The sequence below is a fragment of the Artibeus jamaicensis genome, unplaced genomic scaffold, assembly GCF_021234435.1.
Source record: "Artibeus jamaicensis isolate MK-2021 breed Jamaican fruit bat unplaced genomic scaffold, CSHL_Jam_final contig_497, whole genome shotgun sequence".
Classification (NCBI taxonomy): Eukaryota; Metazoa; Chordata; class Mammalia; order Chiroptera; family Phyllostomidae; genus Artibeus; species Artibeus jamaicensis.
The window spans coordinates 3,065,008-3,085,450 of NW_026521863.1; the positions used below are offsets into that span (position 1 = coordinate 3,065,008).

At 38.7% G+C, this 20,443-nt stretch overlaps 1 protein-coding gene across 7 annotated transcripts in view; it reads right to left on the reverse strand.

Annotated features, from left to right (window-relative positions):
• QKI (QKI, KH domain containing RNA binding) overlaps window positions 1–20,443 on the reverse strand; it is a 146,605-nt gene that overhangs the window by 31,849 nt on the left and 94,313 nt on the right. For all 7 annotated transcript variants that reach the window (XR_005079655.2, XM_037126029.2, XM_037126026.2 and 4 more), the window contains exon 4: window positions 9,734–9,877. Coding sequence is in view for 6 of the 7 variants with exons in the window: in XM_037126029.2 (XP_036981924.1) it covers window positions 9,734–9,877 (144 nt within the window). In the remaining variant the exon portion in view is untranslated. The remainder of the gene's footprint in view (window positions 1–9,733; window positions 9,878–20,443) is intronic.

Below are 20,443 nucleotides of genomic sequence, written 5' to 3' on the forward strand. Positions count from 1 at the left end.
ATACACAATTTTTTATAAATAAATTCCATTTTTGGGTCCCCTCTTGTAAACACACACTGCCCTATCATTTTATGCCCAGAATCTGTTTTTAAAATATTTGCAATACCACAAACCTTAATTAGCCTATCGAAAATGTCAGTCTAGACAACATTTTATGTGTAGAGAATCTTAGTCCTCAATGGATCCTTGTAAGAATCAAAAGGCGGACGTTCTTCATACTGAATTTGTACTTGTGAGAGCTTCCTCAACTACCCCAGACAAGGCCCGTTTTATTAGGATCACCAAGGGGCTTCACCAAACAGCTCTACAGGTGGGGGAAAGCCCCCTGCTGGTTTTTCAAGTCCTGCCCCCTGCCAGAAAGCATCAGGGCTAGACCAAAAGTCCAGAGAGCTTGCACAGCTCTCAGTGACCTACACAATTTTGGTATGCCGGCGACTGAAGCCTTAAAGACTACACACACTTAAAGACTTGTCACACTTCTGCACATATCCATATGAATTGCTTTCCAAAGGTACAGAACTTTTGTTTGTGAAAATTCTAGTTCAAATGATGCTATCGTGGCTGCCCCAATGCAGAATAAACAACAAGCCACAATACCAATTGGAGTATAAAACATTGATTTAGAATCAAACTAAATTTTATTTAGCATTGTCCCTCTTTGCAAGAAAAAAGTAATCAGTACATGTCAGTTTCTGCAGGGGTTTTTCACACACCTATTTCACACCCCATTTCCTAAAGCAGTGAACACCCACTCACTCCTACCAAAGTGCCTCACATGCAGTAAACAACTTGGAGGCCACATGGATTCCAGGGGTTCACAAGCTCTCTAGTTAAGAAAGTCCATGACAGTCTTCTAAGAAAATCTTATCTGTCACTAAGTTAAGTTTTATTAATTTACTATAGGATTTTAATGAGACTACTTTGATGTGCAATTGTACTTTAAGGAGTAAAGATTAATATATAAACACTGTGTTTACTGTACTTTTAACAATAGTATATACCTTCTCATCTGAATCGGTCCTTTTCCGTTCTACAAAATTTTCAGGCTACAAAAATCAGCAACAACCAAATTATTACTTTCTTATGAAACTGAAACCTAATGGCTTGAAAATGTTAACAGACTTCCACATAGACCTTATTTATTATGAGAGAATATTGTACAGATATTCTCAAGTACATGAGTCTAAGAGTTTGTTTCTGGAGGTCACACGAACCACTAACGCAGGAAAGAGAGCCCTGGCTGCTCTCTTGAGGCCTGGCTGCGGGGGCTTGGGGAGGGTGGCTGGTGGGGGGTGCTGGCCCCACCTCAGGCATTCAGGGAGCAGCGCCTCACTAGGAAGCTGCCACACTGGGGACCAGTTCTCCAGAGAGACAGGAAAGGCTGAAGCTGCCTCTAAAATACTTGCCTGCAACCTGTATAATCTAGTTTGTGAGCTGAGTACTGTTTTCCCCAAGACTCTGAATGTTCATCTTTCTTTTTGAGACAAATGTGACAAGATAGAGATTTATTACACGTATTGAGAAAAATTAGAGTAAATGTCAGGTTAAGGTTTATTAAAACAAAGAATCATTTTACTAGCATCATTTGAAGACATATTTAAGTTAGGGAGGGAAAGTTATATGCAGCGTTTTCTCTTCTCTTTCCTCCAGAGATTGAGACCAAAGTATCTTTCCTTCATTATGCCTGTGTCACTATTTGGTGAAAAAACAAACCTTGGGAATGGACTGTCAGCTTGAGAGCATGGAATGGCCTGCTACACACACAGTCCTGCCTCCATGAGAAGAAGCCAGGACTGGCTCCTTTCAAACCTGTAATTTATGAGTTTATTCAAACCTGCCAAATTGCTTTAAGTAAACGCCTCTCACATTTGAAAATTCTCATGGCAACTCTGAGTTTGGCAGCCGGGCAAACCCAAATCCAATCCTTTTATCCTGCAGCTAAACCATTACAATGGTAATTCTGCTCTGACACTCTGAAGGGCCTGCTAATTACTGTCCTCTGGGTCCCCAGACAGATTTCCCATTCAGATCAGAGAGGCTGTGCATGGTGAGAAACAGCAACGACCCCTCTCTTTACATGAGAGATGGTCTCGCACAACACATCTCTATCAAGGAATGAGGGCATTTCAGTTCGATGTCTTTTAAAACCTTGCCTCCCTTCTCCCCCAATAAAATGCAAAGGAGGCCAATACCACCATACATTTCAATTACTGATACCTTGGTCTGAAATGCAAAGCCAACAGTTCTGTAAAAAATCCAGTTAAAAATCTTTACCTATAAGACTAGTATCTCTAGAGTCATTATCTCTCTTCCTAACTTACTTTTTACCTATTTTTATATATTTTCAGCTTATAATCAAAAGACAACTGAGTCAAATGAATATCACATTAGACAGAAATGAATGTTGAGACACATGAAAAGCAAACTTAAAAATATTTTGTGATGGATCTCCTCTCTACCACTCTCTCAAATTTTGATGACCTTGACTTCTACAATTTTTAAATAAGTGAATTAAAATTATTTTTGTTTTGAAAAATATCTTCAAATTTCATACTAGTCCTTGAAATAACTTGGCAACAACCTTAAATTTCAAAACCCCCATCTGGAAATTTGACAGAATGTATCAGGTTGATTATTCGGTTTAACATTATTGAACTCTATGTATATAAATGCTTTCACTGAGAGATCGGCTATACATTCAAAACTGAATCACGCCCTGGCTGAGCGGCTCAGTGGGTTGAATGCCAGCCTGTAAACGGACAGGTCCCTGGTTCAATTCCCTGTGCGCATGCCTGGGTTGCAGGCCAGGTCCTGGTACTAGAGGCAACTGGTTGATGTTTCTCTCTTACATGGAAGTTTCTCTCCCTCTCTCCCTCCCCATATCCATAAAAATAAATTTAAAAAATCTTTTTTAAAAACCTCCAGCTCATGTTCAAGTTCTCAAACACCTCTAAGTAAAAAAGAGAAAATGAAACACCAAACAAAAGGATATAATTATACCTCCCATCAAGTACAAAAGCCTCAAATAAAACACTCCAAATTAATTCTTTGGGAATGGCAGCATCCTCTGAGCCCTGGCTGTCCTCAAATCCAATACCATAACCACAAGTAACTTCAGCTACTCATCTCGTCCATCCAGGATAGAGTGCTGCCTCACCAGAAACCTTTCACCTCATTCCTATGGAAAGGGAGAAACTACAGTGAGAAGAGGAGGTTTAGGGAAGTATCTCTTGCCTCTACTTCCTCTCTTCCCACTGAAATAGTCCAGCACAGTACCCCCCCACTTCTACTTCTCATGTTTTTAGGTTCTTTGGAGAAGACCATAGAATACATATCCATAAGGTCCTAGCTAATGAATACAAAAAAATAGCATGTAATGTTTTCTAACTCGCTGAAATGAGAATTGAAAGAAAAATGGTATTTAAGACCTGAGATGGTAGGTGCTAACCCACGGTGGGTGACTGAGGAGAGTGTGTGTGTGTGTGTGTGTGTGTGTGTGTGTGTGTGTGTGTGTGTGTTGGGGAGTGGGGCAATGTACAATGTTTTGGTAATATTAATACGTGGTTTTCATAATTTCCTTGTTTATCATGCCACTGAAGACAAAAGCATATATTGAGATCAGAACTAGCAATGAGAATTTCTTTGGTAGATAACAGAATTACTTTCTTTTGGTGGGTGCACCCATCCCGTGACCAGGAACTGAAGTGGTAACTGATATGGTCAATGATATAGTTCAGGTAACCAGTCTATGTACCATATAAGAAAATAAGAGGAAAAAAAGAGGAAACATGTGTCTTATACTTCTACATAATTAAAATAATATTCTGACCTTCCAGGGACTTCTAAGGCAATTGGGCAATAACAACCCAATTTTACAAATAAAGAGAGTCCCTCACTATGATTTATATAAATCTTATTGCACCTGTCATCACTTTTAATAATCTCAAATGTAGGACTCGCCACCCCTAAAATGCACATACACTAATCCCATCTCTGAATCTGTATCTGGAACTTCTAGTTCAAGTCTCACCAAGCCACATAAAATCTTCTTCCCTGAGCACCCAGCTCACCTTGCTTGTTCCCTGTGAACCCCTCTATCATTCTCTGTGATGCCGACTGCCACCTATGTACTGCTTGGATATTATCTGCCCAAAAATGTGCTGCAAAGCAGAACTGCGATTCTGGGGGGAAAAACAGACTTCAAGTTTAATACAAGGGGGAAGCTACCATTATACAAAAAACAAGCGAGCTCTTTTACTGATGCCAAACCCTGGTTATATAGATTGTGTAAGCTAAACAAACATATTAAATATAATACCTGGCAATGCATGTGAGTACACCAAATTAGTATGCATTTCAGTGAGATCATGGAGAACACACTAGTGTGGACATTTTTACAATGAATGAATGGAGATCTTCAGATGCCTCTTTCAGTGAATAACAAAACTAGGGGGAAAAGCAGATTAAAGAAAAGAGAAGACCTGAACACTTTCAACCACCTTCACCTAGATGACATGGGCACTGTACACTCACAACTACTGCAGAGCATATGTGCTTGTGAGTGTGCACGGGATTCACAAAACAGACCACGTGCTGGACTGTAAAAAAATCCTAAGTAGATTCAAAATGACTAAGATGTTACAGAATACATTTTTTGTGTGCAGAACAGAATTAAATTACAGATCAGTCACAGTAAGACAGAGAAGTCCCAAATATTTGGAAAAAAATCTGCTAATAATCCATGTGCTAATGAAGAAATCATGGAAGAAATTAGAAAACATGTTGAACTAAATGGTAATTAAAATGCAATACAATATTATTTGGGGGGGATGCAGCTAATGCAGTTTTCAGATTGAAAGTTAAACCTTTAAAAGACAGGTCTCAGAAGTAAAAAAGAAAGGTCTCAAATCACTAATGTCACACCTTTAAGAAGAGTGATAATAATATTGCACCAAAATCAGGTAGAAGGAAAGTATAAAAGGAGAAATTTTAAAAAATAAAAAAGTAACACATTGAGAAAATCAACAAAAACAAACGCTGGGTCTTAGCAAGAGCAGTAAAATTAATAAAGCTCTCAGAGCCAGAGAGATCAACAGAAAGAAGAATGAAGGAAAGGGGAGCGCTGCTCCGGACTTGAACCACCTTGAGATAAAAGGGAATGTCAGGAACAGCTTCATGACAGAAACCATACCAACTTAGATGACATGGACAAACTCCCTGAAAAGTACAAAAACAAGAAAATAATCAGAAAAGTTCAATATTTTACAAATAAACTGAATCTGTAATTAAAAGCTTTCCCACAAAAGTATGCAAGGTAAGCTCTACAGATCAGAGTATTGTCTTATAAAAGATTCCCAACATATACAAAAAACTGTTATACTGGGTTGCCCAAAAAGTCTGTATGGTTTTTTCCGTAAAATAAAAGACACATTTTTCATTTTCCCCAGGAACTGTATTGATCTGGATATTCTGAGTATGTTGGCTACCCCCCACGTCCCACGCACCAGAATGCCGACTGTCCTCAACTGGTACGTTGACTTGATCGCTGTCCACTTCAGCTGGTCCGCCCGACCATGCAGCAGCACCCCATGAGCAATCTCTGGCACAAAATGTTGCAAATCACTTCTGACACGTTCCATCAGTCAGAGCACCTTCTCCATACAGGGCACAAACCTTTATATATATTTTTTGTGCTTCAGTTGCATTTTTACCTTTTTTGAAATAATAAAGCATAATATGCAGAAAATGTGTATTTTCTTGCATTTTCAATATCAAAATGGCTACACAAAAATTCACCAATACTGATGAATTTTTTTAAAGCACACTTATATGACCAACAAAACTGTTTAGAATGAAGATAAAAACAACCAAGTGCTACCACAGCCATCTTCTGAAAAAAGCCAAACAAACTTTTTGGACAACCCAATAAAGTCAGTATAAAAGAAGACAATAAAATAGATGTAAACAGATACTTCGTGAAGAAGATACACCAGTTGCCACAAAGCACATGAAAAGATGCTCGGCCTCATTCGTCTTTAGAGAAACGGAAACTGAAACCACAACAGGTGACAGGATAAACAAACTGGCCTATCGATTCGGTGGAATGCTAACTGTCAGTGAAAAGGACAACCCACTGACACATCCAACACCATGAATGAACCTGGAAAAAAGCCATGCTGATTCCAGGCACAAAGTAAGTTCACTTTCAGGGAATTCAGAACAGGCAGACCACGTATACGAAAGCTGACCTGACACAACCAGACTGGAAAGGCGGGTGCCAGCGGCTGGGAGGCGAAGGAAAGGGGACAGGAGATGCTGGCCACAGGGTGCAAACGTTCAATAAGCAATGAATGAATTGTGAGGAACCAGTGCACAGCGCAGTGACGACAATTAATGACACTGTATTGTATTCTTGAAATCTGCTAAGAGAGAACATCTTTAAAAATGGTAACTAAGTGAAATGCTGGATATGTTAACTATTTCACAATTTCTACTGTTTATCAAATCATGTTCTATAATTTTTGTCAATCATAGGTCAATAAAACTGAAAAAAATCAAGTTTTGAGACTATAAGGGAAGAAAAGGCAAAAGTAACCCCAGTACTTGTCTGGGGGCAGTAGGAGAAAGGTCATTAATTGACAGAAAGACTAAGGTAATGTTTGGGATGACAGAAATCTTGATGAAGTAGTGACTGTAAGTTCATACAGATTCAACTTAAAACTCTATACTACTTAAAGTGAGTAAGTTTCATTGTACATTTAAAAAGGAATGAGAATCTCCCTCTCTCCTTCCCTTCCCCTCTAAAGATAAATAAAATCTTAAAAACAAAACAAAACACATAACATTGAATTTGCTATCCCAATCGTATAAAAAAAAAAAAAAAAGGAATGAGAAAAAAACTGTAAGAAGAGTCTTCTTTCTTCGTGTCTTCAAAACACACACCTCCATTAGAAAAAATAATGTAGCCCTGGCTTGTGTGGCTCAATGGACTGAGCACTGGCCTTAGAACCAAAGTCACCAGTTTGATTCCCAGTCCAGGGCACATGCCTGAGTTGCAGGCCAGGTCCCCATTGGGGGGCATGCAAGAGGCACCCATACACTGATGTGTTTCTCTCCCTCTCTTTGTCCTTCCCTTCCCCTCTCTAAAAATAAATATATAAAATCTTTTAGAAAAAAGAAAAAAAAAGAAATGTAGCTTCACTGTAATCAGACCTGACAGTTCCCACATTATTTCTCAGATTATCTCTAGAACACTAAATGTGAAGTATTCTCAGAAAAGATTCTGATAGACAATTAAATTTGAAAATGGTTCCTACCAGAGGTACACAATCCTTAACTAGTATACTAGAGGCTTTCTTTACCCGAATACCTACGAAAAAAGGTCTCACAGAATACAGTTAGGCAAATGCCAACTGCTCTAAGGATCTCAGGTTAAATAATTTTCTGTGCTGCACAGCCCTAAACACAGTCAACCTGGAATAAGTATCTGTTCATCTGAACACAACACTGGCATAGCTACACTTGGACAGGCAACGGGCATCTCAAATGTTCTAGGCCCCAAACTAAAGTAATAATCCCTTCAGTCTTATCCTACCAACACCATCTTCATCAAAGTAATAATATTATCCTTCCAGTTGTTCAGGCTAAAAACTTTGATGTCACTCTTGATTCAATGCTTTCTAACACCCTGCAGACAGTCCATTAGCAAAACCTGCCAGCTTCACTTTAAAAAATATACTTAGAATCAGACCATGCTTCACCTTGGCCACAATGGCTACCTTGGCCCCCACCCATTATCATCTCCCATTTGGATTAATGCAAGAGGCCAGAAATTGGCCAACTTTGTCTGCAATGAGCCAGACAGTAAATGTCTTTTCTGGGCATAAGATCTGGGCTGCAGTTACTCAATTCTTCCACGGGAACGCAAACGTGGCCACAGACACTGTGTAAATGAATAAGCATGGCTGTGTGTCAGTAACATTTGTTAATGAATAATGGAATTTGAATTTCATATAAAGTGCTGTTTTCCTTTAAAATATAAATTGTAAGAATTTTTTAAAGCCTCTTTTAAAATCTACTTTTACCTTTTAATATTCGAAGACAAATAATTTTAAAACCGAAGTGGTCACTAGATGACATCCGATCCATCCTCATTGTGTAAATGAGAAAACAGACACAGAGAAGTCTGCTTACTTTCTCCAAGGCAGGCAAGCTGCCGTATTTCACGTGTATAATGTGCACCCACACTTTAGCACTACGCTCTAGCACTGCGCATATACAGTGTACACTTAGTTCCGCCCATCTGTAATGAACATCCTTATTTTCATCTCAAAAATTTGGGCAAAATGTGTGTATTATAACACAGATTTCTAACTGAATGTTCTTTTCCACGTTAATTTTTAGAACTAAAGTAGCTTACAGAATGATTAGAATAATCTAATAGGTCAGTAAGAGTTTTAATTATTAGACAACCGCTCTATTTAATATACTAGGTGAAATCATTTGTTTAGTTCTTTGGGCTGAGTATCGTCAGTTATATACAACAAAAAAGGGCTTCCTGTGAAGTTACTTGTTCTGATCACGAGACTGACAGCACACTATGCTTAGGGGAAAAATCCTTCTCTATGCATTTTTTTCAATGCTGCACAATTATTTTTAAAAAGGAGAAAAATTACATGGTTTAACAGTGTACATTTACAGATTTTAGTTTATATTTAACTTGTTTGTTTATTCCTTATAAAGCCTATCAAACAGAATTTAAATGGAATTATTTTCTTACAAGGAGTTAATCCTGTCAGCTAAATGGAAATTTTTATCATATGTAAGTTTACTTATAGACTAGACTACCTGAGAAATAAAGAACAGTAGACCGTCTCCTCCTTTATGTAAATGTCAACAAACTTCTGTTAGACAGAATATTAACAGTAGTCCTGGTTTTTTTTAATAGAAAGCTGGAGCCCCCATTTCCATATATTGTACTAATATAAAAATTTCAATGTCTTAGAAAACCAGTAATTTACTTTTATTTTCCACTGGACAAGAGGATACTCTGGTAGGAGCTCAAACATCTGAAGTTGGGACAGGTTTCTGAGACCATGAAGACAAAAGGGGAGGGGACTGGGCAGGCCAGATGGCAAAAGTGCAAATGGAGGGGAGGGAGGGTGAGAACACGAAGGTGCCTGGCACATTAGTAAAAAGGTGAGCTCTTCCTTTTGCACAAACACACACACATACACTTTGTCATGCCATGGGAAAATCCGCAAAAGGACATTGACCTTTCTGTGGGAGATGACGGTGCGCCAGGAGGGCACCTGGGCCCACCGGCAACTCGATGTGCTGCTACTCACACGGCTCAGCCAGCGGAAGCACCAGGCACAGAGCTCTGCACGCTCATTACTGCGTACAGAAAAACTGTCCCATAAACGAAGGAACGCTTCCACCACCCTACTTATGCTTTCCCATGTAACAAACAGAGTGATTCGAGAGTAACGCTACTTTGGAAAAGCAGGCTGCCGAGTTTGCTCCCCTCACAAAAAATGAACAAGCTTTCCCGCGTATACATGTAAGCAAATGCCTGTTTATCTACTGTATTAAAGAAGTTATAGATTATTGTTGTATTTTAAACATAAAATTTCTAACAACCAAACAACCTATTTATTACAATAACCTTACGGTAATTTAAAATTAAACTGAAAAGGGGGCTGGAGCCCAAGATTTGGAAACCATTACTTACTGCAGGAACCAGTAACTTCTTCACCTCTTCAACAGCCCTCTTCAGTTTGATCTCTGCTCTGTTCTGCGCATCCTCCACAGTAATCAGCACATGTAAATCTTCATTGAGATGCTCCCAGTTGGGCTTGCCTCTATTTTGTTCCTCCTAAAAAATTGACAAAAATCACTATCGCATATTTTTCTTTTCAAAATGAAGGCATATTTTTCACAATACTAATCTATTGTCAATTACTTAAGCTGTATTTGTGTTATTTTTCCATGATGATATTACCAATACTTTGCATTATTTTCCTGACAAAACAACCCAGCGGGTCACAGCCAATTCAACACATCCTGGGGAAGCACGGACTACACAGTACGCCTGCAGCCAGGGGCTCAGGACGTGACAGTGAGCGAGGCCACCCTGACCCATTGTGCTCTTCTGTCCAAAGACGTTCACCTGTGGTGTCATCCTTAGGTCGTCGTGAAAAGCAGGCTGTTACTTCTGTATTTTACTGTAAGTAAATAGGAGGTCAGCAGGGCTACCGGTGATTTAAGTCTGTCATTATCAAGGTCGCACAGCTAATAAGAATCTCCATCAAAGTTATGGAAACTCAAATTCAGTGATCTTTTCATTTTGTTACAATTACTTTTTAATAGCACCGGCTGAATTCAAGATTAAGTATTTTATAAAAAGACATTATGTGAGAGAAATGTCACCTGTTAAGTATTTCGAGCAGAATTTATGAAACTACCTCATTGTAATTGCAGTAAGAGAAACTACCTTTCCATCATTAGCTTACTTTAAAGAGAGTGAACCGTAAGGTTACTCTCTAATTGTCTCCACCCATAAGTGCTAGTTGAATAGAGAATGCCTACACCGCCTTCCTCCGCGTGTTCAAGCACCTCATGAGGCGGAGTTCCAGGCTGGAGACACTATCCAGCTTTGAGGAGGCTGAACTGCGGAGCTGGCCACTTGTCCCTTTCACCGAAGACACAATAATGTCAGACCTGCCTCCTGAATTAAGTTTTAGAAATAAAGTATTTATAAATAACTTATAATGTATAACTTTTAATATACATAATGAGAATATAGACTTATTGTCAGTATAAAAATGGTATAATAAATGCACCTGTCTCAGTGCAAGGTACCATATAAGCACCTTGTAGGTCTCTATTTACTAAAGTGTAAGATTCCAATCAAATAAAACCTGTTATACGGAACAGCTTTCTACTACAACTTGCATGTTTGCGAGGCCATGCTAGAAAAAAAAAATCCTATATAGAGCTAAGCCAATAAAAATAGGAATAAGTTGTAACTTCTGCCTTTATTTCTGTTCAAATCATTACTACGAAAGTGCATCCAAACGTTGTGAGGGGAAGTGACAAACGAGGTGAAGCACAACATCCTTGGCAGGCCACTCATGTTGAACTCAGAGTCATCAGTGTGCTCACAGGTGTGAAATGGGGGTCTCTTAGAATTTCAAGGGCAACAGCAACAGTGGATGCCCCAGGACGAAGATCAAGAATACTGACATCGATACAAATACCTGCCACACAAGTCATAGGCACACCATCTGGCACCAAATCAGAAGGTAACAGGCAGGCAAAGAGACACAAAAACATAACATACGAGAAACATTAATCGAAACCAACCTAGAACTGCCACAGATGTCACAGTTAACTGAAAATGACACTAAAGTCCCGAGTGTGTGTGCGTATCTGTCTGACAGAGAGAGACACTAAGGCACAGGCACTGATACAGAAAGAACTGAGGAATGTTTGTAATTCAAAATACTTTAGAAAGGCCTAAGAATGAAAACTAAAACTGTAAGTGACTCACCACAGAAACTTTTCTCCACTGAAGAGACAAAACCAGATTTTAAAAGGGAAGGGTGTTTACTTACATGACAGAAACAGAGAACAAACTTGCAGTATAACTTTACTTTATGCCTTATTAAAGGAATAAATTTATGAGTTGCAAAATGCCTTGGTAAATTTATATACTCAATTCCACAACTTAAGTGTCAGTTAAAAATACAAAAGTAAAGACAATTATACTTATTCTATAATGCTTGCTATGAAATAAAGTCTTGCTTAGTTTTAAAAACCGTTGAAAGAAAAACTTAACAAAATTGGTGAAATTATAATTCAATTGTGTTCCTTCACTCCCATCTAACATTCTTCAAAAATACGAGGTCTGTCTAGAAGGTATTTAGCCATGTACTATGAAAATAGAGACATTTACTGGAGAAGATATAAGATACAAAAAATATTGTACATAGGACAATGACACCTCTGTCCCCTTCAAAGTAGGCACCTTGGGATCTCACATAGTCTTCTAATTGCCATCAGCTGCCCTGTCACAGTTTCTTGAATTTCATCAATGGTCTGAAATCTCTTCCCTTTCAAAGATGATTTTAGTTTTGGGAAAAGCTAGAAGTCACAGGGCACCAAACCTGGGCTGACGGGGGCTGAGTCACCTGGGTGATACGATATTTCACCAAAAAACACTACATGAGATGTGATGCATGAGCGGGTACATGTCGTGATGAAGCTGCCAATCACCAGCTGCCCACAGCTGCGGCCTGGGATGTTCAAGCTTAACACAAAATTGGATGCAGATTTGTTGCTCTACTGGCTCAGTCATTTTGAATGTGACAGACACACAGTACATATACATACTCGGCAGCATCTACTGCCCCCAACGACTAGAACAGTGAAATTGTCACTGTTCACGCATGTGCATTCCAGTCCACTCTCCTTGGCTGCCAGCTTACATTGATGTCACAGAAAACTTTCTCATTTTATTAACAATGGTTGGATATTCCTGGACAGACTTCGTATAGTAAAGTTTAAAATGTAAAAATTCAGGAGAATGAGAAACGATTTAGACATTAGAAAGCAGATAGCTAAGTTAAGGAGGGAACCTGGCCCAACCCAAGTAAGAAAGAACCAATTTACACCACAGATCCCTCCTGTCCCCACAGAAAGGCAGGAAAAAATGGCAGCAACGAGGTCAGGAGAGGGGGAAGGCTGAGACTGAAATTCTGACACTGAATTCTCCCTGAACAGCAGCCGAATCCCATATCCCTGCCCCCAAGAGCTGGCTATCTAGCACTCCCTAACTCTCGGGGAGACTAGAAATGTACTCCTACTTTCTGGGGCAGCTTTGGGGCCCCTTACACACTGGAGTGCGAGGTGTCCAATCTCCCCATCACTCTGCACCCACAGCAGGGACCGCCAGCCCGCTCACTGGGGGCAGGCGACTAGCAGACCTTTCGGTGGGGAATCCAACCAGCCCAACAAACAAAAGAACGACAGCAACCCCTGAACAGGAAAGAACTACAAAATCTGCAGAGTTAAGAGAAGATACTGCATCCTTAAAACCAGTAGAAAATGCTCTTAAAAGAATTAAAAACATATTGGGTTGGTCAAATAATTAATTTGGTTTTAAGTAAAAATAAAAGATATTTTCACCAGTAACTACTGAACGGTGCGCATTCACCATTGTTCCAGTACCTTCTGTCATCTTTCAGGTAACTTCATACCTCCATCTCCCCAAAACTTTACCTTTTTGAGCAAAGAACTGTTCCAGGTGCCTTTTGCAGTCTTCCAGGGAACTGAATTTTTTTCCATGAAGAAATTTTCATAAAAACCCAAATAAATGGAAACCTGAAGGTACAATGTCTGGTGGATATGGTAGCTGAACCAGAACCCCCCAGCCAGGCTGTAACAGTTTTTGCCTGGTCATCAAAGAAACGTGCGGTCTTGCATTATCCTGGTGGAAGATTACGTGTTTTCTGTGGACTAACTTCAGGCATTTTTTGTCAAATGCCGTTTTCAGTTGGTCTAACTGGGAGCATTAGCTGGTGGAGCTAATCTCCTGGTTTTATGGAAGGAGCACATAATAGAGGACTCCCTTCCAGTCTAACCGTACACACAACATCACCTGTTCCGTACTAGGCCCGGCCTTTGGAGTGGCTGGAGGTTCATTTTGCTGGCCCCACCATCTCTTTCGTTCCACACAGTTGTAAAATACCCACTTTTCATCATCATTCGCAATTTGTTTTTAAAATGGCATGTTTTTGTTAGGTACATTTCAGTACAGGATTGCATGCTGAAATACCATCAAGAATGTGGCTGGCCCTCCTCCCCCCACCTCCCTGCTTAAGTTATACGGAACCCAAACATCAAAGCCATTAATATAACTAAGCTGGTATAAGTCATTTTCAATGCTTGGTTTCGATATTCTGAGTATGTCAGCTATCTCTAGTGTGGCATAACATTGATTATTCTCAACTAATGTCTCAATTTGATTGCTATCTACTCCAGCTGGTCCACCTGACTCTGGAGCACTGTCCAGTGAGAAATCTCCAGCATGAAATTTTGCAAACCACTTTTGACATGTTTCTTCAGTCACAGCACCTTCCCCATACACTACACAAATCATTTTTTTGCGTTTCAGTTTTTACCTTTCTTGAAATAATAAAGAATATGCCAAAAATGTCACTTATTTCCTTCCATCGTCAGTATTAAAATGGCTACACAAAAATCGCCAATTTTGATGTTTTTTTTAAGTGCATGCTGATGACAGCAGTCACAATACAATATAACAGAACTGTTTTGAATGGAGTTTAAGACAACTGAGCACTACTGGAGCCATCTTATGGAAAAATCAAACAAACTTTTTGGCCAACTCAAAACCAAAACATAAAGAATGACACTAAAAATATGATAATAGAAATGAAAAGCTGGATAGAGTAGTTAGAGGATAAAACTTGAGGAATTCTCCCTCCAACCAGAAGCAATGACAACAGACAGAAAATGATAGAATAGTACAAAAAGTATAGTTCTTCTCTGAGAGGTTCAGAAACGGAATGACAGATGTCTCACCAAGAAAAAGGAAGGAGAGAGAAAAATCATCAACAGAATACATACTTTAAAAATCAAACTGAACTGTAAGGGCTTTCAAATGAAAAGGGCCTACTGAGTTCTTACCCCAACTGAATAAATGAGATAAAAAAAAAAAAAAAGAAAGAATCAACTAGAAGCATGATAAGCACATAGTGTAGTAACAGAATCTCTTTAAAGAGTAGAAGGCTCGGGGAAGGACAGTTAGACAACAAAAGGGGGAGAAATCCACCAATTCCATATCAGGACTTACAGAATTATGTATTTTTTAAAGATTTTATTTATTTATCTTTAGAGGGAAAAGGAAGGAGAGGAGAGAAATATCAATGTGTAGTTGCCTCTTGTGTGTCCCCTGCTGGGAACTGGCCTACAACCCAGGCATGTGCCCTGACTGGGAGTCGAACTGTGGTTGTTTGGTTCGCAGGCCCGTGTTCAATCCACTGAGCTACACCAGCCAGGGAGAACTATGTATTTTTAATCTGTGACCATATCAGACTCCATTTTAAAGAAGGTTTTGAGATAATTTCTATTCTTATATTTATTTTATATTTATTATTTAATATAAATATAACATCTCCCTTTGTTCCCTTCTGTTTCTAAAGGAAATCTGGAATTGGCAAATACTATGGAAGTCTATAAAAATAACCGCAAATGTTCTATTTCAGTTAAAAACACACAAGAATTAGAGTAAGACTATAGGGGTGTCCTTCTGTATGCCAAAATACCTACATTAAGAATATACTTCCCACATCTCTAACTTCAAAAAATAATTTGGGACAAATAAAAAAGATTGAAACAAAGCACAGAGAGTTAAAAGAATATACATGAAAAATGGTTAATCCTTAGGAACAGAGGCTTATGAGGCATTAATTTAGTTTTAGTTACATTTTGAATAGTATTTCAGGAGTCAACAAGTGAGATACTTATGTAGGAAAAAACAGCTCATCATCACTAATCACTGCACTGTCTGTTATATTACTACTAATCACTATAGTACCTGCTCATGGTCACCCAAAGCAGCGTCATTCCCTGCTATGCACCAGTAACCCTTCCCAATACGAAGGCACATCATCGGTCCTCCCCGCTGACCCCCAGACTCCACAACAGACTGCCCATTGCACGCATCCACACTGTCTCCAATGCACTCTCAGTCAACACCTGCAAACTGCAGCTCTCTTAAGTCCCTTCTCCAAACTGGTCCACAATTTATGTCTCAGCTATTATTAATCTTAAATTCCTTGAATAAATGTGCATTTTTTAAACGTGAGGATAAGGACCAATTGATTTTTTAGAAAAATCTCTGCAATTCAGCCATAAGCTCACTTGTGTCTTGAGAGAGGTCAGACATTCACCCACTCATTTCAATCCACACTAACTTCCGGTGCCATGTTTTGCTCATTGCCCCACAAAATCCTTACACTCTCTCCACATGGTAAATAAACTGGCCTATTCCCAAACATGGACTCTGATACCTGTAACTTTATGCAAGTTACCACTGATGTCCAGAATGTCTCTTCTTTACCCTTCTTTAATGTTTACTTTTATTTATCTTTTGTTTTAAGTATCATACTATAAGTCAGGGTTATAAGAGCTTGTCTTAGTCTAGCTATTCAAAAGCCTAGTCCCAGTTAAATACCAGAGTACACACTGGCTTTACACTTATCTGACCTTAAAGCAAGCAAATACATACCAAACCCACCACTGAGCCTGCCTTGCTGAGGAGCACTGCCACAATCAAGTGCCCGACTGCACCACGGCTTTCCCCACGGGCCCCCCCTGCATCGTGACCGTGTCTGTCTGTAGCACACCAGACTCCTCAGTCTGTGTGTTCGTTTCGGGGCCCACCTCCTTTTGATCTCCTACTGAAGATGCCATTCCATTTTACAATCTTTCATTCTTGTTCTCTTACTTCTTCCAGTCACCTCTGCCATGTTTTCTACAATAATGCTGCTGAGGTCTGATTTTCATATTCCACCCAAGACACTGTTTTTCCTCTTTACTCTATCTACTACCTCTATACCTTGTTCAATGTACCAGAAGAAGTATAAGGGTCAAATTCTTTTTTAAACTACAAGACTAAAGTTGTGTCTTAATATAACAGAGCAAAGTGACAACAAAAACAAATATATGCAATCACTGTACATAAACATGTTCAAAGCACAAAACCACTGACCTTTTGATTTAAGGGAGGTTGAAATGACAAGACAGTCTTCAAGGAAATAAAATATAGCTTTATTTACATAATAAACTAAAGTTTAGTAGCATATAAAACAACTATAATACCCTCCATACCTGAACACAGAGCAGTCAGACATGATTACTGTGATACTCTATTCTGGGTCTACATTCTCAAGGAGTACACTACTGCGAAGTCAATTCCAAATAACACTTAGTCTTTTCAGGCGATGATAAAGAACAAGCTGAGAAGTGAAACCAATGACAACGATGACAGCAACTCTACACTGACTGTTCTGCTGAGTGCTGTGCTAAGCAACAGACAGGGCACTTCTCCGACCCCCTAACAGTCAGGAGGGCAGCACCACAATTCTCGCTCCCAGGGTCCTAAGGAGGGAGGGAGACCTGACCTGCGCACATCACACCCACGGTGAATAAATACGCTGCAGGCCTGACTTCAGAGCTGCATTCGCAACAGCCCATTCCTAACACAGGACAGGACCCACACGAGAGCCCTGAACCTAATCAAATTTCTTCCAAATAGCCTCAAATATCGGTAAAAGACCTAGAAACAGAAAACTGAGATCGTCAATCTTCAGAATTTTTTCTACTCTATCATTTACCCTTAAACATTTTTTGAAAAAATTCTCAGCTTATCTTGTCCTCAAAGAATTTTAGTTATGGTAGAAACTTTGGATGCATATTAAAAAACCAAACTGATTGATTATTGGTAAATTTGGGTTTTGTTTTTTTAAATACTGGTTTATCTCCTAAGTCCACATCAAGTATTCTTTCCCAGTAAATGAATTCCTGAATAAGTCATATGAAAAAGAGCATCGAAAGCTAGCAGAGAAACACTGGTTAAGAAAATCCCTTACACTTACAAAAATGTTTTCCAGAATGAGAGAAATGCCTATCAAGTTTCAATGACACAAATATATAAAAATGTAAGATTGTGGGTACTTACACAGAACTACTCCAAAGACTCAAAGGGTACGATTATTAAAACTAAAATTTGGTATTAATATGATATATAATATTAATAAGTTAGGGATAATTAAAGGTTCTAACCATCACTTTTCAATAAAACATCATCCATTTCATTTCGAAGCTGCTGTTTACAGTGATGTGAAAATATTTTTTTAAAAATTCAACATTTGAGAAACTTATTTTTGATTGTTTTTTTTTAAACTAACTTAAAAACTCAAGGAGTCACTGCCCTCTGAAGTTTTAAATTATGTTCTAATTACAGTATCTGTTTGAACAATAAAGTAACTCCATAACGTAAGGCATCAGAACACACTGATTGTCCCAACCCCTGCTGAGAGACTCTTTTAATTATAGATTTGTAGTCAAGCAAACGAGCACAAGACGTCTCCCCTACTGTGCTCTTAATGTGAAAGTTTGGATGCCAAAACCTCCCAGACAGGAATCCAAATGTTATATATTCAAGTAAGCCAAGGTTCCAATGAAATCTTATGACTATGTATCAATACATTTTAAGCCAAGTGATAAAGATTATCCATACAACCATCTGTTTGTTTAGGCAATGTTCATTAAGAAACTGGACATTGCCCTGGCTGGTATAGCTCAGTGGATCGAGCACAGGCCTGCCAACCAAAGGATCGCAGTTCGATTCCCAGTAGGGACCCATGCCTGGGTTGCAGCCAAGTTCCCAGCAGGGGACTCACGAGAGGCAACCACACATTGATATTTCTCTCCCTCTCTCCTTCCCTTCCCCTCTAAAGATAAATAAAATCTTTTTTTTTAATATTAAAAAAAAAAGAAACTGGACATAAAGTGATTTTATATAATTGCTATCGACTCCAGTTATGAAGTTGACCTAAAATTGTTTTAACTTGAACTTGAGTCCAACGACAATCACGCTTTCAAAGCAAATTACTTCCTATTAATAATGAAGATTAGAATAATTTTATATTCAGGTTGTTGAAATTATCTAGCAAAGCCTCTATAGGCAGCAGAAATGCAATCAATGTTTACTAAATTAGGCACAATGAACAATTTGCTAAATTCGAAGAACACTGTTGTTTCGGTCAATGCCTTTCCAAGTTAGAAACGAAAAAAGTATTCTCTCTACTCCCTCACGAACATCTACCTCCTACAATCACCACACTGAAAGGCTGCCAGGTAATGAATGACCTCCTCACGGTGTTCACATATTAATTCCACTAATTTAATTGTGATTAATGCATGTCCAAACTAAACTTACATATTCCCAGTTTGGGACAAAAATGATGAGCAAAATTAAAATTACTCTAGATCAGAGCTTCTTGTAATATGCAAAACAATCCTGGACATGGCCATTTAAAAATAGACTGAGAACAGAAATAAAAATGTGGCAGAAAATTCTTATGGAAACTTTGGCCCGAGTTACAGCTGCAAATATCTGAACCGCCTTGACCTCGCCTGTAAAACAAAGGTAAGCACAGCAGTGGCGCCCGAGCACGGAGACGCGCTCTGAACAGGCTGCTATCTATAGTCAAAGAGGAACAAATGACTGTAGAAATGAGATAAACATCAACATACAGAAGGGATAACAACTACACAGCAAATAAACTAACGTGATTAAAGATAGTAATTGAAAAAAAATTGAAAAAGTACTGTAGGGATAAAGAACACTAGCCCAAGATAACCTACTTTTAAAGTAACTTAGTTAATAAAAATGAATCAAACATATTAAATAAAAACTCAACATGATTTTTAACTATAATTTTCAGAAGAAAGAAACTTCATGAGGATCCCCTGGCATCTGAGGGCTGCTGACCTGCGCAGAGATCAGCAGAGCGAAGAACTGGAGGCAGTGCCCTCCACACAGGGTTTGGATGTGAAGCAAGAACAAAGGAAGAGAGCTCCAGGCAGTCCCCCAGAAAGAGGACCCGCCCATGCTTATTTCAGGAGGGTGACACAAAACAGACTGAACCAGCTATAAAAGGGATTTACTTCGAGAACAATTAATGAGACTGAAAAAGTTCAAGTACTACTACTTCATGATAGCTTCGCATTTACTTCTCTCTGCTTCGACCCCACACCGATCTGAACTTGCACTTCTTTTATGTTTTCATTAGCGTTTGAGTATTTGTGTATTTGTCTTATTTTATATGTACACATATTTTATAAATGAAATAATATGCCACACATAAATGTCCTATTAGTTTCTCAACGTATATACATACACTACCATAATCAATTCATAGCTTTTTTAAATCATTATGTGTTTTCTACACTCAACACATGCTAAACACTACTCTCCTTATATATTAGAAACAATTTACCTAACATCCAACAAAATGTTCTTTATATAGTAAACAGTTAAGAAACATCTGGGGTTGAATTTCTACATTATAAATTGAAAACAACAAGTAAATAAAATATACTGGGTACATGATTACTAAGCTCCTAAGCCATATGTTATCTTCTCCTGCATTTTACTTGTGTAGTTTTTTATGTGGAATAGGGGAAATAATTTAAATATCTAAAAAATCCAGTGCAAGATCTATTTTTTTAAAAAGCAATCAGGCAATATTCAAAATTGTTTTACCTGCTTCCCACAAAATCAAAATGAAAACACACACACACACACACACACACACAATAAAGACCCGAATCAGATGAACGAACCACA